The sequence below is a fragment of the Hemitrygon akajei genome, chromosome 17, assembly GCF_048418815.1.
Source record: "Hemitrygon akajei chromosome 17, sHemAka1.3, whole genome shotgun sequence".
Taxonomy (NCBI): domain Eukaryota; kingdom Metazoa; phylum Chordata; class Chondrichthyes; order Myliobatiformes; family Dasyatidae; genus Hemitrygon; species Hemitrygon akajei.
Window position 1 is genome coordinate 60,565,288 of NC_133140.1, and position 27,059 is coordinate 60,592,346.

Sequence of the window (27,059 nt, forward strand, 5' to 3'; positions counted from 1 at the left end):
ATAGTGCGATCTTATGCAATATAGAAAAGTAAAAATGTGCCCTTTATACATGCATTTGTAAATTAACTGTACTTGCCAAGACAAAGACAAATTACCCATGCGCTGACATTTAACTATTACTTTTCAGAGAGAAATTGAGAAGAATGTTAATTATGTATTTCATTCTTAACAATACGCTAATAAACATCTACACCTTGCTACGTTTAGATACTATTGGATAACATTTAAGAAGTAAGATCACTAAGAAGCACTCTGCTCAGCTATTCATTGCAATACTATAACTGACATGATATACAGCAATACTGTATTTCAATGTATTCAACCCTTGGTTTTGTAATCTATACTTGAATAAAAATAATGGCTTTCATTGTTAAACAGTCCTCTAATAAATGCACTTGAATTATAACTAACATGTAAACCAACAATATTTGATTAGGTTTTTATAAATATTTCTATATTTTTCTAAATATATTGTGACCTACCGAAGGGATTCTGGATAGTTCTGCTCAGAAAGAAAAGAGAGGAGCCCTTGGAATAACACAAAAAGCTCAGCCTTGCAAATTTTACACCTATAAATAAAAAGAACCAGCTTTAGCACATTGTAACACAAAATGTATTTGTTTTAATGGTGCCACTTCATCTCCAAACATTGCTATTGAGTTTCTGAATGGATTCACACACCAACTTCTGATATTAATTGGTATGACGTAATTTTTACTGCTATTTTAAAGGAACGCTGCACGTGTATGTTACTGTGAGTGTTTGATGTACCAAGATCCCAAATTCCTCTGTACACTTAGCTGTCACCATTTAAATAATCATCTGACTCCTGTAGTGGATGTAACAGCTGCTCAACAGGCTGGTATATGTCTAGGGGAAGAACTCCAGCCACTCTCCAACCCCACCTCCCGTACACGCAGGTGCTGTGGAAGACAAGTTAATGCAGCAACGCACACACAATATCAAACTCACACCAGATACCATTATAGAATATACTTTAAAGATTTTACTAGAACTAAAAGATTACTAACCCAATACAGTGTATATGAAGGAAAAGAAAATAAAAGGCACCAACTTATCAAAGTTCAGTCAGTTTAGTGCACATCGTTGGAGCTCAACCATCGAACCACTCGACCCCTCGTCGCTTTCCGCCGACCTCCACGTCCTCGCACCTGGGACCACCCCGGTGCTCGACCGAGCAGTGCAGCACACGTCCACCTTCTTCGGCGTCCTCTTCCCGACTCCCTCAAAAGACCGCGAAAAACCCCCGCTCCCAGACCCACAAGACAAAATAACATTTCCCCATTGGTTAACAAATGAATACAATCCCGTTTTCAGCAAGTCTAAAGCTAAACAACTGCCAGAGAAAGCACTAATCATAACAAAGAAGCATTCCTACTCTTAACAAAACAAAGAAGCCATTTTGATTAACATTGTACATGGATAATTTCACATTTACTTATATTATACTGTCTTCGGCCTGTATGTGTTTCATTCATTGAACTTCCCCAAATGACCTTGAAATTTCTTGCATCTTCTTCATATTTGCCATTCCCATCCAGTTTCACATCATCAGCAAACTTATAAATATCAAATTTAGATCCCTTATCCAAATCACTGAGAGACATGTATAGCCCAAACAATGATCTCTGTGGTGCCTCAGTAGTCACCATCTGCTTCTGAAAGAGGGTATGCTGAGAGGAGGAGGAACACAAGCGAGGTTGCACAAGGAAATGAACCACCTGCTGCATGTCATCCATTCTCTCAGAGCATACCTCTCTCATTAAGTATGGGACTGAAAACAGCAGGAATAGAAGAGAGAAAATTGAGAACAAATTGACATGTGGTGCTTCTATCAATTCTTTCCATTCTGTAATTGACATAGCCTGGCCATATATTGATTATAATGAACCTTAAATGTTCCAGGTGGAATTTCCCAGTGATGAATGTGGGTTCACCTCTTATTACACCACAGTGCGACCAACCACTTATCTAGCCTATGCTTGGTCAAACCAGTGTAGAGGAGATCACGTAACCAGCACTGAATGCAATACAAAGCAGTGACTAGGTAACACACCAAAATGCTGGATGAACTCAGCAGGCCAAGCAGCAGCTATGGTAAAGAGTAAACCGTCAACGTTTCTGGCCGAGACCCTTCATCAGGACTTTGCTTAAGGTTTCCAGCATCTGCAGATTTTCTCATGTTTGTGCTCCCCCTTTCTCCCTCCCTCCCAAACTCTTCCCCTGCTCTGACCCACTGGTTTCAATCTGCCCATCATCCCTTCCACATCACCTCTGCCCATCATGCCAACCTACACCAGGTTTCATCCATCACTGCCAGCGGCTGCTACACCCCTCCAGCCCATCTCATCTCTCCTCTCCTCTCAGTCCCAATGCAGGGATACCGAGTATCCCCATCTATACAAATGTCATTTGACCTGCAGTGTTCCACCAGCAGTTTTAGCTCAATTCCAACACCTGCCATATCTTATTCCTTTCCAAAAGAAGTGTTCTTAAAAACCTCTTTCTGTTCAAGCTCTCAGTTTACCTCCCTGTCTTTGTCCTTCACTTGCCATGTAAATCTATCCAAATTCCTTATCGAAAAATTTCTTCGGACGTTTTCAATCAGTTACAAGCAATATTTTGTTATCCTTCTCAAAATTCAGCATCTCACATATTTCTGTATCAAATTTCAACTGACATCTGCTCTATTAACCAACTCATCTTATTGACTGCTGTGTACAGAAAGGAATCAAGAATACCCTGACTAATGTTAGACCATTAGATAGAGGAGCAGAAGTAGGCCATTTGGCCCATCAAGTTTGCTCCACCATTCAATCATGGGCTGATCCAATTCTTCCAGTCATCCCCACTCCCCTGCCTTCTCCCCGTATCCTTTGATGCCCTGGCTAATCAAGAACCAATCTATCTCTGCCTTAAATGCACCCAATGACTTGGCCTCCACAGCCGCTCATGCCAACAAATTCCACAGATTTACCACCCTCTGGCTAAAGTAATTTCTCCACATCTCTGTTCTAAATGGAAGTCCTTCAATCCTGAAAGTCATGCCCTCTTGTCCTACGTTCCCCTACCATAGGAAATAACTTTGCCACATCTAATCTGTTCAGGCCTTTTAACATTTGGAATGTTTCTATGAGATCCCTCCTCATTCTCCTGAACTCCAGAGAATACAGCCCAAGAGCTGCCAGATGTTCCTCATACATTCCCCCTTTTATTCCTGGAATCATTCTCGTGAATCTTCTCTGAACCCCCTCCAATGTCAATATATACTTTCTAAAGTAAGGAGCCCAAAACTGCACACAATACTCCAAATATGGTTTCACGAGTGCCTTATAGAGCCTCAACATCACATCCCTGCTCTTATATTCTATATGTTAAATTAATTTTAAATGTTTTAGGGTGAATGTACAAAACTTATTTATAAATCAACAATATCTTAGTCAATTAAAATGAATAATCTTTACCTCGCTTGTGGGGTTCCAAGTATCTTTTTTGTGGCTCCTTGTTTATAGCCATTTACAGAGACATCTAGTGGCTGGTCTGGTATAGCGCTCCAACTTATTGCTGCAAGGGATTTTTTAAAAGAATTTATAAGGTAATGACTGTTGTAGAGTAATTTTTGAATTTTTTTTAAAGAGACACAGCAAGATAAATCAAGCAATCAGTACATACAGAAATAGTACTACATCAGAATAGTGAACCCCAAGTTGGCATGATTTTTTTAAAAAAGCTGCATTTGTAAAAGGAAATATGGTAGTTTGTGATCAAAGTTGATTAAGGACAATTAAGATGAGAAACGTGTTCTCTGCCTGCTCAGAGTTAAATGACTGTGGCTCCTGTACAGAAGTCCAGCTATGAAGCAGTGAATGACATCTTTCTGTCCTGTGAATTTCCATTCGGAGCTGGGAGCTGTACATGTGGCTAGTTTTGGAAGCTGTACAATGGAGGGTGGGAGGAAGAAAAAGCAGAAATATTTCGGGTGGCAGCTGTGTATGAGCATAATACCCGTTCAATGGAGTCCATTCTTTTTTTTTGGAGTAGTGTACATGAGTTTATTTTCCCTTTCTTTCTTTTTAAATCTTTTTATTAATTTTTAAACAAACATAAATGAAACATGAATACAGAGTTTGAGAGTACATAGTTAATAGTTTAAGTAAACATTTAAATAGATGATAATCCATATATAATAACCTCCCAAACTCATAGTAATTACGAACAAAGGAAGTAAAAAAAAAACCAAAAAAGAGGGGGGAAAACTAACCAACATGGGCCATTGCATTATGTCAAATATATACAGTAGGGCCAATAACTCCGTACCTCCATCCAAATAATTAAGGATAATAAAAGTGAGGTTTAGGAAAAGACAGTTTAACTCGTATGAAAATATTGAATAAATGGTCTCCAAGTTTCTTCAAATTTAACTGAAGGATCAAAGACAACACTTCTAATTTTTTCTAAGCTCAAACAAGAGATAGTTTGAGAAAACCACTGAAATATAGTTGGAGGATTAATTTCTTTCCAATTCAATAGAATAGATCTTCTAGCCATTAATGTAACAAATGCAATCATCCGTTGAGTTGAGGGGGATAAACGACTATTATCCGCCATTGGTAAACTGAAAATTGCAGTAATAGGATGCGATTGGAAATTGATATTCAGAACTGTTGAAATAATACTGAAAATATCTTTCCAGTAATTTTGCAAACAAGGGGAAGACCAAAACATGTGGGTCAATGAAGCAACTTCAGAATGACATCTGTCACAAGTTGGATTAACATAAGAATAAAATCGAGCAAGTTTATCCTTAGACATATGAGCTCTATGTACAACCTTAAATTGTATTAGGGCATGTTTAGCACAAATAGAAGAAGAATAGATAGAAAACGGGTTGGCAGATAGAAAGCAAAGGGTAGCGGTGAATCAGTGTTTCTCGGAATGGCAGGTGGTGACTAGTGGGGTGCCACAGGGCTCGGTATTGGGACCACAGCTGTTTACAATTTACATCAATGATTTAGATGAAGGCATTGAGAATAACATCAGCAAGTTTGCTGACGATACTAAGCTGGGTGGCAGTGTGACGTGATGAGGATGTTAGGAGAATTCAGGGTGACTTGGATAGGCTGGGTGAGTGGGCAGATACTTGGCAGATGACGTTTAATGTGAATAAGTGTGAGGTTATCCACTTTAGGAGTAAGAACAGGAAGGCAGATTATTATCTGAACGGTGTAAAGTTAGGTAAGGGAGAAATACAAAGAGATCTAGGAGTCCTTGTTCATCAGTCACTGAAGGTGAATGAGCAAGTGCAGCAGGCAGTGAAGAAGGCTAATGGAATGTTGGCCTTTATTACAAAGGGAATTGAGTACAAGAGCAAGGAAATCCTTTTGCATTTGTACAGGGCCCTGGTGAGACCACACCTGGAGTATTGTGTACAGTTTTGGTCTCCAGGATTAAGGAAGGACATCCTGGCTGTAGAGGAAGTGCAGCGTAGATTCACAAGGATAATTCCTGGGATGTCCGGACTGTCTTACGCAGAGAGGTTAGAGAGACTGGGCTTGTACACGCTGGAATTAAGGAGATTGAGAGGGGATCTGATTGCAACATATAAGATTATTAAGGGATTGGACAAGATAGAGGCAGGAAATATGTTCCAGATGCTGGGAGAGTCCAGTACCAGAGGGCATGGTTTGAGAATAAGGGGTAGGTCATTTAGGACAGAGTTAAGGAAAAACTTCTCCCAGAGAGTTGTGGAGGTCTGGAATGCACTGCCTCGGAAGGCAGTGGAGGCCAATTCTCTGGATGCTTTCAAGAAGGAGCTAGATAGGTATCTTATGGATAAGGGAATCCAGGGATATGGGGACAAGGCAGGAACCGGGTATTGATAGTAGATGATCAGCCATGATCTCAAAATGGCGGTGCAGGCTCGAAGGGCCGAATGGTCTACTTCTGCACCTATTGTCTATTGTCTATTGAATTGACTAATTGTAAAATTTTCTCCCACTGCTCAGTGGGTATAAGACAATGAAGTTCTTTTTCCCCATTCCTTCTTAATTTTTTCTGATACTTCTGGCAGTATTTTCATGATCATATTATAAATGGTGGCTACTAAACCCTTCTGACAAGGATTCAGAGCTAAAAAAAATTCCGTAATGTCCGATGGACATAATTTCGGAAAAGACTGTAACTTATTATTCAAGAAATTTCTAACTTGCAAATATCTAAAAAAAAATGAGTTTTAGGTAAATTATATTTATTAGATAGCTGTTCAAAGGACATAAAACTATTATCTAAAAATAGATCACGAAAACATGCTATACCTTTTGTTTTCCATAAAACAAAGACTTGATCCCTAAAAGAGGGCCGAAAAAGAAAGTTAGATATTATAGGGCTTGATAAGATGAACTTATTCAAGCCAAAAAATTTACGAAATTGAAACCATATTCAATTGCTTGTTTAAACAAATAGTATGGTTAACTATTGGATTAGTTATTTGTTTATTCAATTTAGATAAAGAAAGAGGAAGTGAAAATCCTAAAATTGAAAACAATGAGAAGTCTTGTATAGATTTACATTCCAAATTTACCCATTGTGGGCAAGCTGCTAAAGTAAATTCTTGTGTCCAAAATATTAAATATCGTATATTAACTGCCCAATAGTAAAATCTCAGGTATGGCAAAGCCAAACCACCCTCCTTCTTAGGTTTCTGTAAATATTTGTTGCTTAGTCTAGGATTTTTATTCTGCCACAGATAGGAAGATATTTTGGAGTCAATAATATCAAAAAAAGATTTAGGAATAAAAATTGGTAATGCTTGAAATAAATATAAAAATTTGGGTAATACCATCATCTTAATAGCATTAATTCGACCAACCAATGACAAAGATAATGGAGACCACCTGGTAGCAAGTTGCTTAATTTGGTCAATTAAAGGTAAAAAATTAACTTTAAATAAATCTTTATGTTTTTTGGTAATTTTAATACCCAAATAAGTAAAATAATCTGTGACAACTTTAAATGGTAAATGTTTATAAATTAGAACTTGCATATTTAATGGAAATAATTCGCTCTTATTAAAATTCAATTTGTAACCAGAAAAGTTACTAAACTGAAAAAGCAAGGACGAAATAGCAGGAATAGATCTCTCAGGGTCGGATATATATAGTAACAAATCATCAGCATATAATGATAACTTATACGTCCCTTCCCCATGAGTAATACCCAAAATATTAGGTGATACACGAATGGCTATAGCTAAAGGTTCCAAAACAATGTCAAATAGCAAAGGACTTAAAGGACAGCCTTGCCTTGTACCATGGAATAACTGAAAAAAAGGAGATCTTTGATTATTGGTAAAAACCGAAGCCAAGGATTTATAGTATATTAATTTAATCCATGATATAAATTTCAAACTAAAATTAAAATGCTGCAACGTATTAAATAAATATGGCCATTCAACTCTATCAAATGCTCTTTCAGCATCTAAGGAAATGACACATTCTGGTATTTTGGGTGAAGGAGTATAAATAATATTAATTAATTTTCTAATGTTTAAAAGATGAGTAGTGGTTTTTAATAAATCCAGTCTGATCTTCAGAAATAATTCGAGGTAATATATTTTCTAATCTAGTGGCCAAAATTTTACTAAAAATCTTAAAATCAGTACTCAGCAAGGATATAGGCCGATAGGATGCACATTCAGTAGGGTCTTTATCTTTTTTAAGAATTAAAGAAATAGAAGCTTCATAAAAAGATTGTGGCAATTTACCTATAGTTAACGCATCTTTAAAAATTTTACAAAGCCAAGGAGAAAGTATAGAGGAAAAGGATTTTAAAAATTCTACAGTGTAACCATCCGGACCAGGAGCTTTACCGGAATTCATTGAAAAAGTAGCCTCTTTTATTTCAGTTTCCGTAATAGGTGCATCTAGGAATACACTATCCTTTGTTGTTAATTTTGGGATATTCAATTTTCTTAAAAATTCATCTATTATAGAAGCATCCTCAACAAATTCTGATTGATATAAAGAATTATAAAAATCTTGAAAGACTTTATTTATCTCTTTATGGTCAATCGTCAGAGTGCCATCTCGTTTACGAATCCTAGTAATTTGTCGTTTAACCGAAGCAGTTTTCAATTGATTAGCCAATAATTTTCCAGACTTATCTCCATGAACATAAAACTGGGTTCTAGATTTAATTAACTGATTTTCAATCGAAGAGGATAATAACAAACTATGCTCCATTTGAAGTTCAACTCTTTCCTTATAAAGTTCTTTGCTGGGGGTCACTGAATAAATCTTATCAATTGCTTTGATTTTATCAACCAATGTTAATATTTTAGAATTAGTTAGTTTCCTAACTCCGGCAGAGTCTGAAATAATCTGTCCACGAATAAATGCTTTAAAAGTGTCCCATAAAATTCCACTAGAGATCTCTGCTGTAGAATTTGTTGAGAAAAACAAATCAATTTGTTGTTTAATAAAATTAAGAAAGTCTAAGTCCTGCAATAAAATAGAGTTGAACCTCCAAGATTTAGCATTAGTAGATGAGTCCATTGTCTTAATAGATAGCTTCAAAGGTGCATGGTCAGAAATGGTAATGGAGTCATATTTACAATCAATAACATCTGTAAGTAAACAGTGATCAATAAAAAAGTAATCAATTCTTGAATAATTATGATAAACATGAGAAAAGTATGAAAATTCTTTGTCATTGGGGTGTAAAAAATGCCAAATTTCGGAAATTCCAGAATCAATCATAAAGGAATTAATAAGAGAGGCCGATTTATTCGGAAGAGCTTGGGTGGGCTTAGATCTATCCATCGAAGGGTTTAAGCAACAGTTAAAATCCCCACCCATTATCAGCATGTACTGATTCAAATTAGGAAAGGATGTAAATAGAGACTTTAAAAATTCAGGACAATCAGTGTTTGGAGCATAAACATTAAGTAAAACAACTTTTTCATTAAAAAGTAGACCAGCAATAAGCAAAAATCTACCTTGTGGGTCTGAAATTATTTCATAGTGTATAAAGGAGGTTGAAAAATCTATAAAAATGGGAACGCCTCTTACTTTGGTTTGGGAATTCGAGTGATACTGTTGGTCTTTCCAAAACCTAAAAAAACGTTGACTATCCACCTTCCTCACACGAGTCTCTTGTACAAAGATAATATTGGCATTCATTCTGTGGAATACTTTGAATATTTTTTTCCGTTTGATCGGATGATTTAAACCATTAGTATTCCAAGAAACAAAATTAATAATCTTATCCATATTGCCAATATTTATTACAATTAACACATAAGGTTAAAAAAAAGATGAACTTATGAATCCAGAAGAGGGAAGTAAGTTCAAGGAGGAACCGGAAGTCATGACACTGCAACCATTTTTGTAGTTTCGAGTCAGCCCATGAAGTAAAACTAAGCATGAAGCAAGCAAAAAGAAAAGAAAAAAGAAAAATCCCCCTCCCTCCACCCTCAAAACCCCAAGAAAAAAGCTAAAAAGAGGCAAGCAAGCGATCTAAGACTAAATTTACCCCCATGTCTCAAGACGGCAACTCAAACAAAAAAGTTAAATAAAAGATACAAACCACCCATATTATAAGAAAGGGTTAGTATAACAAAGATTAAAGTATAAAATTAGTATTATATATATAAAACAAAAGGATTTTTAAAAAAATTAAAAAGATAAAACCCATAAATGGATAATATTGTATTAGTGTTTTAAAAGAAAGTCCTTAAACTTATTCAGACACATCAAAACGGATGTGACATATCCAAGCACTAAGGTATTTCAGGGAAAAGAAACGACATCTTAGAAAAGTTTTTTATTTTTAAAAAATCTTAATATTTAAACATTAAAAATATTAAAAAGTGTATATGAACTTAAAAGAAAACCCTAATGAGTTACTTTCAAAACTAACAGAATAATAATATAAAAAGAACAAACTCAGAATAAAATCAAAAACGGACTTTTACTGTGTGTAAGAAATACGTGTAAGCCATCACGTAAAAAAAATATCATTTTATAAAAGATCCAAATCTATAAACTAATTATTACATTAGTCAACCCGTTGTAAAAAAAAGTATTATTCTTCAAGGAATCTTTGAGCATCCATTGGAGATTTGAACAGCCGATAAGTCCCATCATTGAGAGTAACTCTCAATTGTGCTGGAAATAACAGCACTTGCTTGTAACCTTCCTGATGAATTTCCGACATAACCAATTTAAAAGCCATTCTTGCCCTTAAAACTTCGGGACTATAGTCTTCCAGAATACGGAATTTAAAATTTTTAAAGCTGATCATACCCCTTTTCCGGGCAGCCCAAATCAAACGTTCTTTGGTATGAGGATAATGGATCTGGAGAATTACTTGTCGTGGTTTCAAACCTGAATCTGATTGAAAACAAGAAATGCGATGTGCACGGTCGATTATTGGAGGGGTATCCAGTACTTCTGAGCCGAAGACATCCATTAAAAATTTGGTGAAAAATACAGTGAGATCACTGTTCTCAAAATTTTCCGGAAGCTCAATTATCCGGAGATTTTGTCTTCGAGAGCGGTTTTCAAGATCAGTGATTTTAGATTTATAACGATCCAGCAGTTGAGAAGTCGAAGCTTGCTGTTGTTGCAGAGTTTCAATTATACGACCTCTCTGGTGAGCGGCATCTTCAAGAACTAAAATACTTGCTTGTTGTTTTTGTGAATCCAGTGTAAGTGATTGAAGTTTTGCATCAAGTGTCTTTAAAATTTCATCCAACGTAGAAAGCTTTGAGGTTAATTTATTCTCCAGTTTTTCAAGTCCATCGTCCATAAGTTTCGCAATTGCTTCCAAAGTTAACGGTTCTTTCGTCTGTTTCAATTCCTTTGCTTTAGACATTTCAACGAGTTTTAGATGATTCAAACAGTTGAAAAAGATTTCATATGTCTGAACCCCTTTAGAATAGGTATAAACAGGTCAATTAGGGGGTGCTTGTAGGTAGAAAAAAGTAAAAGGATTGGAGTGAAGCTTAAAACCGCTTCACTCCATAAGCGCCATCTTGAGACTTCATGTCCATTCTCTTGTGATCTTTATCCCATTATCAGTAGGTTCAAGAGTAGCTACTCTTGTTGAATAATATACATACTGTACATACAAAGTTTATTCAATTACTACAGTATCACAAAAACCTATACACAATATTCAGACTACATAAAACACACTATTCATAGTTTCAAATTAGAATATCATTATCACTCTTAACAACACACTCATTCCCAGAAATCCCCCACTGTACTCACGGATACCACCAGCTCCTTCTCCAGGGTCACCTGGGCACGATCGTAACCCCAAGAGGAGTAGGCAATCTGCTTGGACAGAACCATCAATTGTGCACTACAGATAGCCACTTCCCTTCAACTATTTGGTCTTTAACCAGCCTGCACAACCTAAATGACCTACCTTGGGATAGCAATACTATGACCACTTTGCACTGCAATGGACTTTGTTTTATTGTTCTAACTGTGTACTTGCAAAATCTGCATAGAGTTTATGATTTTCTATATTGTTGTAATGCTGTTTATCTGATGTCTGTGATGGTGCAAACTCTTTTGCCTATGACTAGATCAAGATATTGCTCCTGAAGTCCATGTGGCAGACAAAAAGAGAACCATTGTAAAAGAAAGCATGCACAGGCAGCTTCCACTAAACAACATGAACTTTAATTCCTTGTGCAACTCATCATAAAATTAAGTTGTCCTTGCCTGGATGAACCAAGACTTAACATTCTAGACATGGCTGATGAATGGTAAATAGAAGTTTCAGCATGTGAGTTTCAAGTAACAGCCAGCTCTAATACGAGAATATCTAACCACCTACCCTTGATATTCAGGTGCACTACAGTGGCTAGTTTTCCAACATCAACATCATAGGGGTCACTATTGAAAAGAAACACAACTGAATCAACTACTTAAGTACCATGCCTTCAAGAGCAGATCAGAGGCAGGGTATACTGCAGATAGTGCCTCGCCTCCTCAGATTCTGAAATCTCCACTATTTACAAGATACAAATCAGCAGTGGTCTTGCCTCAATAAATACAACTCCAACAGCTCTCCGGAAGTTCAACACCATTGAGGACCAAAGCAGCCTGGTTGATGGCACACCATCATCATAAATATTCATAATCTCTGCCACAAGTACATAGCTGACATAATGCACTGCAGTTACTTGCCTGGGCTACTCCAACCGCATCACCAACAAAACGAGGGCAGCGGGTGGAGAGTAACAGAACCCACTTGCAGCTCCTCTCCCAGTGCAATCTGACTTAGAAATATATTGCTGGTCCTTTATTGTTGTCGGGTCCAAACCCTTGAACTCCATAACCAGTATCACTGTGAGAATTTTTTCAGAGGATGACAACTGTTCATTGCTCTCTTCTCAACAGCAATTAGACAGACAACAAATGCTGATTTTAACAGCAACCCTCAGATCATGAAAAATGAATAATAAAAAAAGTTCATACTTTAAATAGACTACACACTATGGAACAAAAGCATTTCATTTATAAATACAGTACCTTTATAATAAACAAATATTCTGCATTAAACACTTTTATTCAGCTAATGAAAGTTACACAAAATATACAACACAGGAACAGAACTGTCCCAACACACCACTGTTGACTCTCCACAAGCCTTCTTACATCTTTCTTAATCAACTTCATCAGTGTAATCCTACATTTCTTTCTCCTTTATACACTATCTTAAATATACTTAAACACATCTACATATACTATTTACCTCAAGTTTTTCCTGTGGTACCATATTTCACATTCTCACTGCTCTCTGGGCTAAGCTTTCTTCTCAATGACCGACATTGCTGTTTTATGACCATCTTATAATAATGGCCTCCTGTTTTATCTGACCCCAAAAAATTCAAAACTCCATCCGCTCAATACGTGTTCAGAAAAGCACTTTTAAGTTGGACAGAGTTTACAAACTTCGGCACATGATCATAAAAGGGGGCATTACAGCAGATAACCTAACGCTGTCATTGATCTAAGAATGTCCAAAAGGTGCATTTATCCCTAGCTAACATGTTCAGCAGTAGTGGGATATGCAGTGGCATGTGCAAGTTTTCCACTATGAAAAGAATTACCAAAATTTATTTTAACTTTATTTCAGCAGTTATGTGAAATTGACAGCATGAGAATTGACTGCTGTCAAACAACTTAAATGGTATTGAAAATTTAATACTACAACTCTGAAACTTCATTTCTTCAGAAGGTCATACAGTCGGCCCTCCTTATCCGCGGGGGATTGGTTCCAAGAGCCCCCACAGACACCAAAAAACGCGGATGCTCAAGTCCCTTATTTAACCTGTCTCCGAGCGGAGGTCTTTAGGACCCAGCAGAGCTCTGAATCCGCAGTGTTTCTGTTCACGAAAATAATCACGATCGCGATTAAAAATAAGGTGGAAGTAATAAAGCAATCGGAAAGAGGTGAAACGCCATCGGTCATTGGAAAAACATTAGGCTACAGTCGGTTAACGATCGGAACAATTTTAATGGAGCATGTGAAAGGCCCTGCCCCGATGCAAGCTACAATTATTACTTAGCAAAGCAGTGGTTTAATTATTGAAATACTTATGTTTCTTAAGTGTTTTATATGCGTAGAAAGGTAAAATATGTACTATATACTAAGAAAAACGTTTGACTAACTGACGCTAAATAATACCGGATGTACTTGTTCCAACTTAAAGACGGACTCAGGAATGGAACTAATTCATAACCCGGGGACTGCCTGTACTTTTAAATCATCTCTAGGTTACTTATAATACCTAATACAATGTAAATGCTATGTAAATAGTTGTTATACTGTATTGTTTAGGGAATAATGACAAGAAAAAATAGTCTGTACATGACAATAGACAATAGGTGCAGAAGTAGACCATTCGGCCCTTCGAGCCTGCACCACCATTTTGAGATCATGGCTAATCATCTGCTATCAATACCCAGTTCCTGCCTTGTCCCCATATCCCTTGATTCCCCTATCCATAAGATACCTATCTAGCTCCTTCTTGAAAGCATCCAGAAAATTGGCCTCCACTGCCTTCTGAGGCTGTGCATTCCAGACCCCCACAACTCTCTGGGAGAAGAAGTTTTTCCTTAACTCTGTCCTAAATGACCTACCCCTTATTCTCAAACCATGCCCTCTGGTACTGGACTCTCCCAGCATCTGGAACATATTTCCTGCCTCTATCTTGTCCAATCCCTTAATAATCTTATATGTTGCAATCAGATCCCCTCTCAATCTCCTTAATTCCAGCGTGTACAAGCCCAGTCTCTCTAACCTCTCTGCGTAAGACAGTCCAGACATCCCAGGAATTAACCTTGTGAATCTACGCTGCACTTCCTCTACAGCCAGGATGTCCTTCCTTAACCCTGGAGACCAAAACTGTACACAATACTCCAGGTGTGGTCTCACCAGGGCCCTGTACAAATGCAAAAGGATTTCCTTGCTCTTGTACTCAATTCCCTTTGTAATAAAGGCCAACATTCCATTAGCCTTCTTCACTGCCTGCTGCACTTGCTCATTCACCTTCAGTGACTGATGAACAAGGACTCCTAGATCTCTTTGTATTTCTCCCTTACCTAACTTTACACCATTCAGATAATACTCTGCCTTCCTGTTCTTACTCCCAAAGTGGATAACCTCACACCTATTCACATTAAACGTCATCTGCCAAGTATCTGCCCACTCACCCAGCCTATCCAAGTCACCCTGAATTCTCCTAACATCCTCATCACATGTCACACCGCCACCCAGCTTAGTATCATCAGCAAACTTGCTGATGTTATTCTCAATGCCTTCATCTAAATTGTTGATGTAAATCGTAAACAGCTGTGGTCCCAATACTGAGCCCTGTGGCACCTCACTAGTCACCACCTGCCATTCCGAGAAACACCCATTCACCGCTACCCTTTGCTTTCTATCTGCCAACCACTTTTCTATCCACGTCAATATCTTCCCCCCAATGCCATGAGCTCTGATTTTACCCACCAATCTCCTATGTGGGACCTTATCAAATGCCTTCTGAAAATCGAGGTACACAACATCCACTGGATCTCCCTTGTCTAACTTCCTGGTTACATTCTCGAAAAACTCCAATAGATTAGTCAAGCATGATTTGCCCTTGGTAAATCCATGCTGGCTTGGCCCAATCCTATCACTGCTATCTAGATATGCCACTATTTCATCTTTAATAATGGACTCTAGCATCTTCCCTACTACTGATGTTAGGCTGACAGGACGATAGTTTTCTGTTTTCTCCCTCCCTCCTTTCTTAAAAAGTGGGATAACATTAGCCATTCTCCAATCCTCAGGAACTGATCCTGAATCTAAGGAACATTGGAAAATGATTACCAATGCATCCGCAATTTCCAGAGCCACCTCCTTTAGTACCCTAGGATGCAGACCATCTGGACCTGGGGCTTTGTCAGCCTTCAGTCCCATCAGTCTACTCATCACCGTTTCCTTCCTAATGTCAATCTGTTTCATTTCCTCTGTCACCCTATGTCCTTGGCCCATCCATACATCTGGGAGATTGCTTGTGTCTTCCCTAGTGAAGACAGATCTAAAGTACTTATTAAATTCTTCTTCCATTTCTCTGTTTCCCATAACAATTTCACCCAATTCATTCTTCAAGGACCCAACATTGTTCTTAACTATCTTCTTTCTCTTCACATACCTAAAAAAAAAGCTTTTGCTATCCTCCTTTATATTCCTGGCTAGCTTGCGTTCGTACCTCATTTTTTCTCCCCGTATTGCCTTTTTAGTTAAGTTCTGTTGTTCCTTAAAAATTTCCCAATCATCTGTCCTCCCACTCACCTTAGCTCTGTCATACTTCTTTTTTTTTTAATGCTATGCAATCTCTGACTTCCTTTGTCAACCACTGTGGCCCCTTTCCCCCCTTTGAATCCTTCCTTCTCCGAGGATGAACTGATTTTGCACCTTGTGCATTATTCCCAAGAATACCTGCCATTGCTGTTCCACTGTCTTTTCTGCTAGGATATCCGTCCATTTAACTTTGGCCAGCTCCTCCCTCATGGCTCCATAGTCACCCCTGTTCAACTGCAACACTGACACCTCTGATCTGCCCTTATCCTTCTCAAATTGCAGATAAAAACTTCTCATATTATGGTCACTACCTCCTAATGGCTCCTTTACTTCAAGATCGCTTATCAAATCCTGTTCATTACACAACACTAAATCCAGAATAGTCTTGTCCCTGGTCGGCTCTCGTACAAGCTGTTCCAAGAATGCATCCCGTAGGCACTCTACAAACTACCTATCCTGGGGTCCAGCACCAACCTGATTCTCCCAGTTCACCTGTGTGTTGAAATCCCCCATAACTACTGCGACATTACCTTTGCCACATGCCAATGTTAACTCCCTATTCAACTTGCACCCAATATCCATGCTACTGTTTGGGGGCCTGTAGACAACACCCATTAGGGTCTTTTTGTCCTTACTGTTCCTCAGTTCTATCCACACAGACTCCACTTCTCCTGATCCTATGTCCCCCTTTGCAAAGGACTGAATCTCATTCCTCATCAACAGGGCCACCCCACCCCCTCTGCCCACATTTCTGTCCCTACGATAGCACGTATACCCTTGTACATTCATTTCCCAGGTATGATCTCCCTGCAGCCATGTCTCCGTTATCCCAACAACATCATAGTTACCTATTTGCACCTGAGCTTCAAGCTCATCCGCCTTATTTCTGACACTTCGTGCATTAAGATATAGAATTTTTAGCCCATTTCTCCTCTCTCTGTTTGAATCGCTGCCTATTGTGCTTAACCCAGCTCCCCGAACTCCCATCGGGCTATACGCCCCTTGAATTTTGTTGTCCTTCCTAAATTTACTTATTCTTTCTGCACATTTAACTCCATGTTCCGTCAGACCATCCCTCTGTACATGTGTCCTCCTTATCACTTGTTCCGCCTCACCTTTCTCTACTACACACTTAATATTCCGGAACCGTGTAGTCTCTTTGCTCAAATAACGAGTGCTGGAGAGAGAACTTCTGAGTTTTCCTGATCCGCGGTTGGTTGAATCCGTGCATGTGGAATCCGCGGATAAGGAGGGATTCCACTTTTACATCTCTTTTAATAACATCTCTCATTAGCAACCTGTACATGATTTAAACTTAATTTATGTATTCTGGCTAAAATGCTGGATTATAAATTGTTTCATACCATTTCTGGAAAGAATTAAAGTAGCATTTTGGGTTACCCTAATGCTACTTGCAAAAGTTACATGAACACTGATTTCTTCAAGTACAAGAGGCTCAATTACAAAAATTTCAGTCATAATGGAGAAGATAGATAAACAAAGTAACTGAGCTATGAAATAACAAATACATCAAGAGTTAGACCTGTTCCACTAACAGCATTGCAGCAACAAATACAGCTTTGTTTTAATGAGGTTAATGTGTTAAAGATTAACAATAAATTTTTAAGCAGCAAGTAGAGAAGGCAGAACACAGACTAAACGACAAAGAGAGAAAGACGGTGCTGCCTTGTAGTCAGCTAATTTTATACTTCATAGATAAGAAAAAATTCCATTCAATTCATAGGTAAGAGTCAATCAATGAGAAAACTTTACTCAAATAATGCAGCACCAAGAAAGGTTTCTAGAACTTTCCAGAATTACACCAATGTAACCACTACAAAACATGTTGAATAATTGCATACACATACTGCGGTCTACTGGAAACACACCAAACTGTTACATGGAAATAAGAACAACTTAAAATACAAGCAAATAATTAATTGTTAAGCCTCAAAGAAAATAGCAATTTAATAGTCTAATCTAAGAACTAAACAGTCAGATCTAATAATGGCAAGAATTGTTTTTGTGTTGATGTTCAGTGATTTGGCTGTTCGAGTGATTTGTATACAAGTTAGTGCAAGATAACATGGTGATTAAGTACACAAAACAGGGCGTGGTCTTTATTTCAAGAAAAGTTGAGAACAAGAGTAAAAATGACTTAAAGATTAGCTCTCCCTAACAAGAAAAACATACTTGTATGATGGGGGAGTACAATGAAGATTAACTGGACTGATTCCTTTTATGGGAATTGTCTTATGAGGAATGGTTAATCAGACAGGGTCTCTGCTCTCTCTCAAAATAGAATGAAAGTAACATTAACTGATACAAAATTCTTAGTGTTTTTATGGTAGCTGTAGTGATAATGTTTTTCTTGGCTGGTGTGTCTAGCACTAGGGGTCTATCTCAAAATAAAGGGAGAGTTGTTCAGGACTGAGATAAATAGAAATTTCTTCATCAACAACATGGAGAATCCTTGCAAACTTTTACGCAAGAATGCTGTGGAGACTTAATATATTCAAGGACAGGGATCTGTAGAGTTTAGGATATTATGGAAATCAAAGGTTGTGCACTCAGCACAGGAAATTGGTATTGGGATAAAAGATCAGCCACAATACTGAATGGCTGAGCAGGCATAAGGAGCTAAGCGACCAAGTTTCTTGACTGTACTTCTGAAATTCTGAAAAGCATTTGCAAAAGTAATTGTTAAAATCAAATTCAGTACCTGCTGCACAAGGTATAAGCCTCCCTTTGCTGGGATCATAGTTACTTTGCGCTGAATGGCGACTGTGTGGAAACTCCAAATGTGACTGTTGCATCTTCACATCTTGAACTCTGAATTCCTTTGGGAGTGAAGTTACATTACGGCACCTTTGAAAAACAAAAGCAAATAAACTGTTAAGAAATATTCTCTCCAGATATAGATTAAATCTTTGCCATATCACTCAGTTGAGACAATTACATCCTTAAAACAGCTTTTACTCAAATACCTAAGCAACTGAGTAGGCACATGCACATGGCTTTCACACTTAAGGTTAAAGTGTTTTAAACCAAATCATTTCTAGAATATATCAAAGTACCTAGAGTTACTTCTGCAAAAGCATTAGTTCTATAATACAGTGCCTTGAAAAGGTATTCAGCCCTAACAACTAGCTTCACATCTTGTGGTGAACTACATATACCTGTCTGGATACACCCCCCGCCCCCCCCCCCCCCCCCCGCTGACTGCTCCTGTGGCTCCTCCCACGGACCCCGGTATAAAGGCGATTGGGGACTCCGCCCCAGCCTCAGTCTCCAGGATGTAGTGTGGTGGTCAATTGCTGCTTGTTCTTTCTTCCAGCCAATAAAAGCCTATATCTCGCCTCACGTCTCCAAGAGTTATTGATGGTGCATCACATCTTATTGTCTCATTTTCTAAATTTAAAATATATTGTAGTAGGATTTTTGAGCCAATCTACAAAATATTGTGCATCATGTCAAATCAAAAGAAAAAATCCAAAACCTGTCAACAATTTACTAAGAATTAAAAACCAAAATTGTGAGGCTGAAGAAGTATTCATCCCCTTTGTAATTACACTAGCTTTCCTCAGGTGCAATACTCTATATTACCATAACAATTCACCTCACCCAATTTGTAGAAGAAAATTGGAGGATCATCTGTTTTCAATGAATTCATAAGAATAAATACCCCTTTTCTCGGTAAGGTCCAACAGTATGGTAGATTTTCAACAGACCAAACAAAAAAGATGACAAAAGAACTTTCAAAACAAGTCAGAGAAATTATAATAGAGAAGTACAAGACTACGAGACTATCTTAAAGACACTGAACATACCTCAGAGTTCAGTGCAGTCCATTGTGAAAAAGTGGGGAAAAATATGAAACGGCAGCCACTCTACCTCTGTCAGGCTGTTCCTCGAAACTTAGTTGCCAGAGAAGAATAGTACTTATAAGAGAGGTTACTGTGACACCAACAGTCACTCTGAGTGAGCTGTAGAAGTCAGTAGCTGCATCTGGAAATGAAGTTCATGGCTCCACAATCTCTAAGGCCTTGCACAAAAAGGGTACTTATGGAAGAGTGGCAAGGAAGGAGGCCCGGCATCAACCAGGTAACACCATCCTTATGTAAAGTACGGTGGGGGTAACAACATGTTATGGGTGGGAATGGTCTTTGGCAGCTGGGACTGGAAATCAGGTCAGGATTGATAGGAAGATGAATGTTGCAAGAAACAAACAGATCCTGGATAAAAATCTGCTAGCCTCTGCCAGAAAGCTTAAACTGGGGAGGAAGTTCATATTTCAGCATAACAATGACCCCAAACACACTGCCAGATCAACCACTGAGTGGCTTTAAATGAAGAAAACTAATGCCCTTGAGTTACCCAGTCAGAGTCCTCACCTTAACCCAATCAAACATCACTGCCAAGACCTCAAGGTTGCTATCCACCACCACTCCCCAACTAACCTGGCACAGCTTGAGCAATTCTGCAAAGCAGAATGGGCAAATCTTGTTCCGTCACACTGTGCAAAGTAAATAGAGATTCAGCCAAAAAGACTACTGGCTGTAATAGTTGCAAGAGGTTGCTCAACCAAGCATTGAGCAAAGGGGGATGGATACTTTTGAACTGCTGTATTTCAGATTTTGAATTTTGAATTTTTCATGCTTTACAATTTTCATTGTTTTTGAGGCTCTACTTGGGAAAAAAAGGAGCATGTGATACACAAATAAAAATTCTCAGTTAAATTTATCGGAACCCCTGGCTGTAATCCTCATTTATGTGAACAAAGAGTTGGGGCTGAATAATTTTACAAGGCACTGTATAAAAGAAGCAGTTTAGAGGGAAGTGCTAATTTTGCAGATCTAAAGGCAAGCAGAGCTCAAAGACATTAGAATTCAAGTTCAATGGGCACACCAATTCCTAGTTTTCAACTAGGATTAAAAAACATATGCACCAATGATACTATTTAATAGTGGTTTGTTGAAATGTAACCAGCCATGTTGCATCTTTCTAATTAACAGATTTGGATATATTCAGGTTTAAAGCTGCTGTTGACCAGGAGAATAATTCAATGATATCCAAGAACACAATAGCAGAATGTCATTCACACAGACTATGAACATGTAAGGATATGAAAATTGACATCCATTATTATTTCCAATGATCAGGGAAATGTTTATGAAGTACTGTGAAGACTTGAAAAAGATTTCTGCCTCTTTTAACATGACAGATTCCTTTGCTGTACTAAGTGTAATTTTGAATCTTATAAATGTTACATAATTCAGAAATATAAAAAAACATGTTGGAAAATTAATTTCAGCTAACTTGAATGATATTAACTTACAGTGAAGGTGAGAAGGCTGTGCTCCTCCTCCCCCTAACCACTGCTTCCTACTGAGGAGGTCCCAGCTTGTCCCCCAGCTTCTTGCTAATTTGTTACAGTATGCCTACATTACCGAATTAGATTAAGATTTCCATCAAATCTTTTGACGTAGAGTTAATCAATATTGTCTGTAATATGAGGGCTGTAAATGGTTGCTCTATGAAGATGTAGCCATTTTAATACCAAGTTTTTAATCAATCTTTAAAAAAAAAATGACAGAGTACAACCATAAAAATTTGCTAATCAATTTCTGGCTGCCAAATTAAACTTAATTGCACCAAAACAGGGGAGTCAGGTGGCATTAGAGTACTGGTTGATTCTCATCCACTGGGATAGAATTGAGAGAGCTAATCCAATTCAGTTCTGGATCTTCATCAAATTTAGAGAGAGGGGACCTTCATTACATCTATTTGGCTGATTTGAAATAAGATGTCTTTCAGACCCATAATTTATTCAGCCTCAACAGTAACCTTTACTCTCTAGTTTTAATGATTAATTGGGTTTCCTGTTTCAGCAAAGATGCAATTATGCTTGACTAGGAGGACAGATTAACTCAATCTGTCATCAGGCTTCAATTATACCACTGCCTAGGAAGAATGTGGAAACTTGCCTCAGTGACAGTTGTACAGTGTCATGAAGAACATTGAGAACTTGGTAATAAAACATATCAACTCCTGCCTGAGAAACGACTTGGATATATTCCAACTTGCCTATCGGTAAGACAGGTCCATGGCAGATGCCATTTCCCTTGGCAGTCAATACCATCATCCCTCAAAATTAAACAATAAGCTCCAAGACCTTGGCCTCTATACCTCCTTGTGTAATTGGATTCTCAATTTCCAAACTTGCAATTTGGATTGGCAACAATATCTTTCCACAATCTCTGCCAGCACAGGTGCACCAACCACAAGGTTGTGTGCTTAGACCCCTGCTCTACTTGCTTTATACTTATGACTGTGTGGCTAAGCACAGCTCCATTGCCACATTCAAGTTTGCTGGTGGCACCACTGTAGTGGGCCGAATCAAAGGTGGTGATGAATCACCATAGAGAAGGGAGACTGAAAATCTGGCTGATTGTTGCCACAACAATGACTTTGCACTCAACGTCAGCAAGACCAAGAGCTAATTATAGACTTCAAGAAGAGGAAAGCATAGGTCCATTAACTAATCCTCATCAAGGGATCAGAGGTGGAAAGGTCAGCAACTTTAAATTCCTGTGTTATCATTTCAGAGGATCTGTCCAGTATCCAGCATGTAAGTGACATTCTGAAGTTAGCAAGGCAGCACCTCTATTTCATTAGATGTTTGCGAAAATTTGGAATGACATCCAAAACTACTCTATATGTGTGGTGGAGAGAATATTGACTGGTTGCATCACAGCCTGGTGTGGAAACACCAACACCCTCAAATGGAAAATCCTACAAAAACTAGTGGATCCAGCCCTGTCCGTCATGGGTAAAACCCTCTCCACCATTGTGCACATCTACACTGAGGAAAGCAGAGTCTATCATCAAGAACCCCCACCACCAAAGCCATGATCTCTTCTCACTGCTGCCATCAGGAAAAGCGGTACCGAAGCCTCAGGACCCGCACCACCAGGTTCAGGAACAGTTATTACCCCTCAACTATTAGGCTCTTAAATCAGAGGGGATAACTTTATTCAGCTTCACTTACCCCTTTCACTGAATTGTTCCCACAACCAATGGACTAACTTTCAAGGATCCTTCATCTCATGTTCTCGATATTTATTGCCTATTTATTTATTACTAATTTCCTTTGTATCTGCAGTTTGTTGACTTTTGAATATTGGTTGTACTTGTCTGTCCTGTTGGATGCAGTCCTTCATTGATTCTATCGTATTCCTTCGATTTACAGTGTATGCCCACAAGAAAATGAATCGCAGGGCTGTATATCGTGATATATATCTCTGACAAATGTATCAAGTGAATACATCTACAGTTGTAACTAACTGGTTTAATTGTTTAATTTTGTTTACTCACGATAAATCAGGTTTAGTGATTAAAATTTTTGAATGACCAATAAACGCTGCATATTGAACTATTAGATCTCTTTAAGCAAGTAAATTCAAATTACTCAGAGTAGATTTCTTCCACAATGGCCTGTGCACGTTCTTCAAAATAAATCATTATTACCTATCTATTATAGCTCTCTTCATGGCATCATAGTTATATGGACAGTGTCCTACTACAATAGAAGAGAAATACACTGGCTCCTCAAGGAAGTGCATGAGAAGTGCTCCTTGACAACCAAGAATATTCCAACGTGCAAGTTTATCACTACATGACATTGATAATGTTCTGCTGCCTCTTCCTGGTTTCACCCTCAATGATTCCACGCAGTGATAGTCAACTCCGGGCTTAAGGGAATCCTGAAGGCCACCTGGTACACATTTAGCGCCAGTTCGGTGTATATCCAAAACTTTATTTTGCATCTGTTTGGTTTTCTCCATATCGAATGAAAACGCATTTTGAGATGGAGTGGTATAATGGCTGCTCTTGGACATTATTTCTGCTTCATAAAGTTGATTATTGTTGATCTGGATAGTATTACTTTCTTGCTCAGACAGATGATTGGGTTTGTTTTCACGAACACTGCTACTTTCAGGTAAATCTCTATGTTCATCAGCTTTTTTTATCCTTTTTTTAGGAATCACTGTAGAACTTGCATCGCCTTTTTGTCTTTTGCCCCGCAAGTGCTCTTCATAATTTAATAATTGTGCATCTTCAGTATTTTTATTATCTTGAACAGCAATAACATTTTGCTCATCACTCCCCATGGCTCTCATGTTCATAGAAGGTTCATTGTAATTTTCTACCTTTGGAATAATAGAAGCATCACCACCTATGAGGAACAGATAAGATTTCTATTAAATCACTCAAAAAATTCATTGTCATTAGACTTCTCACTTCACTGGAAGAAATATACAGAGCTGAGGCATCTCAGAACAAAATATGAATTATAACTATTTCTAAATTGCTAATTACGGACCATGCATTTGCTGTTGAAATCCAGTTTCCAACAACTTCCCATTTTAAATTATGAGATTAAAAATGATGATTCTGAAGATAAATTTGATAGCAGCTTGGTAGTGCAAGGGTTAGCATAACGCTTTACAGTACCGGCGATCATAAGGTTGTGGTTCAATTCTCACCGCTGTCAGTAAGGAGTTTGCACATTCGCCTTGCGTTGTGTGGATTTCCTCCCACATTCCCAAAATCATACGAGTCAGGGTTTGTAAGTTGTGGGCATGTAATGGTGGAAGCACGGCGACACTGTGGGCTACTCCCAGCACAGCTTTCGATACGTTTGTCGTTAATGCAAAACAACTGTACGTTTTGATGTAGATGTGACAAATAAAGCTATCCTTTAATATTTTAAACTTTAGACTCTTTACTGCAGGGTGAAAATGTCTAATATTAGAATGTATAAAGTAATGCAACAGAGAACTCGGATCTTTGGCCAAACTGCTCTGTGCCAACCAAGATGTTCATCAAAGCTTCTCCCATTTGACCTAAATCTCTTTTAAACTTTTCCCATCTGTGTACCTACATAAGTGCCTTTTAAATGTTGTTATTGTACCTGCCTAAACTATTTTGTCCGGCAGCTCACTCCATATACAAATTACTCTTTATTCACCCAATGATTTTATACACCTCTATAAGGTTTTCCCCTCAGTCTTCTGTGCTCCAAAGAATGAAGTCCCAGCTGCCCACCCTTTCCCTCAGGCTCTTGAGAACAGGCAATGTTCTTGTAAGTTTTCTGTGCAAACTTTTCAGCTATAAAGGTGAGTGGAGTAAAGCCTGAAGGATTTATAATGCAAGATCTGCCACTCAATTCCCATTCTGCAAGCACAGACAGGTAGGTACATGGAATGTGCTGCCAAGTAGATACAATGGAAACAATTAACAATTTAGAGGGATTCACATAAACAGGACGAGGACGGAAGGGAGCAGGCAGATGGGATTAGATTAAATTGGCATCATGGTTAGCGCAGACACTCTGGACAAAGGACCTATTCCTGTGCTGAGGTGTTCTGTGTAGGAGTAATCTGAAAGGCCACAGGTTTGATGTTTTAAATAACAGCTCATTTACTAAAAAACTGGTGCTCACCAGGAGACCAGTCACAGCTGATTTACCCGAGTATGAATCTGGTACAGCCTTTACATTCTCAGTTGATGAGATCAACAGTGACACTAGCTCTTGGTAACAAAATGGTGGTTACAGGAAGATTTAATTAAGACATAGGATCAGAATTAGGCCATTCAGTTCATTGTCTGCTGAACCACTTGATCATGGCTGATTTATTGTCCCTCTCAAACACATTCTCCTGCCTTCTCTTCATAACCTTTGACTCCCTTACTAATTAAATACCTATTAACGTCCTCTTTAAATATACCCAATGACTACTGTTTGTGGTGATGAATTCCACAGCATCACCACACTCTGGCTTAAGAAATCCACCCTCTTCTCTGTCCTAAAGGGACATAATTCTATTCTGGTCCTAGACTCCCCCACTTTAGGAAATATGTCCTGCATGTCCTCTCTTACTTTTTCTACCAAAATCGGTTCCTTAACTTCCTCTTAAAAAAAAACTTTCATTCCTGGGATTATTCTTGTAAACCTCCTCTGGACCCTCTCCAGCAATTAGCTGATAGATTACAGAATAAAATGATTATCCATAGGTCTTAGACTCCCCCCTCTATTGGGAATATGCACTGGTGCATCCACTGTATCTCCACCTTGAGATCTCCTCATTCTTCTAAATTCCAGTGAGTATAGTCCAGAGTCAGAAAATGTTCTGCATAACCTTTTCGTTCCTGAAATCATTCTTGTAAACCTCTTCTGGACCCTCTCTAGTGCAGCCTCTCCAGTAATTAGCTAATAGATTACAGAATAAAATGTGAGCGAATAAACTCTTCACGGGCTTCTAGCTGGGTACAGGTATTGAATATAACCTACAATTTGTTGACATTAGGGATGAAGATGGCAGAGTTTCGCATTGAAACATCAGTTACAGTCGATACCTGTACCCGGCTGGAAGCCTGAGAAAAGTTTATTCGTCATATACACCTGGAAAGCACTAGATCCTTTGTTTTAACATTCCACATATCTAACAGTAAATCTAATTTTCTACCAAAACAATAGGGCCACACTATGACATTATTACTCAAGTTTCTGAAACTTGATGTCATCACTTCTGCGTTACATATTGCTACTTCTGGGCTTTGACTGCAGTTTCCTTTTATCACACTACAACAATCCATTAAAAAGCTTTCTTCCATCTTTCAATTTCAAAACTTGAAAATAAACTTAATTTGACTTCAAGATGAAAAAGGAAATATTTCTGGAATTATTTAAGTAGTTGAATGCTGTGATAACGGAAAATGAAAAATATGTTTATTCTGGTTCACGGTATTTATAGGTTTTGAAGCAATCTGCCTAATAAAAGCATTAAACAGTTTAGACACATTGAGAGAAAACGAGGAATGGAAGAAAAAGGAGCAATCTGGACACTAATAGTTCATTACCAATTTGATAGAGTAAGATTGTTCGTCCTTGATTTAAACTAGGAGTTTTCGACTCTTCCTAAATTCTATACAATTAACTCAGAAAGCTCAGGATTTATTTAACCTCAACAGCAATAAGTGACAATTAAATCATTAGTGGGACTCTAGTTCAGAGCTGTACTGTTTGATGTTCTATTTTCTTAAATTATGAACAATGAGATAAATCATTATCTTAAACAAACATGGATAGAATGCATTTA

General features: G+C 38.1%; 1 protein-coding gene across 3 annotated transcripts in view; it reads right to left on the reverse strand.

The window, feature by feature from the left end:
- The window catches only part of adat1 (adenosine deaminase tRNA specific 1), a 70,939-nt gene that overhangs the window by 17,490 nt on the left and 26,390 nt on the right, over positions 1-27,059 (reverse strand). For all 3 annotated transcript variants that reach the window (XM_073070269.1, XM_073070268.1, XM_073070266.1), the window contains 4 exons: positions 23,425-24,133; positions 18,617-18,762; positions 3,486-3,585; positions 483-569 (listed from right to left, as the gene is read on the reverse strand). In XM_073070269.1, coding sequence (XP_072926370.1) covers positions 483-569; positions 3,486-3,585; positions 18,617-18,762; positions 23,425-24,133 — 1,042 coding nt within the window. The remainder of the gene's footprint in view (positions 1-482; positions 570-3,485; positions 3,586-18,616; positions 18,763-23,424; positions 24,134-27,059) is intronic.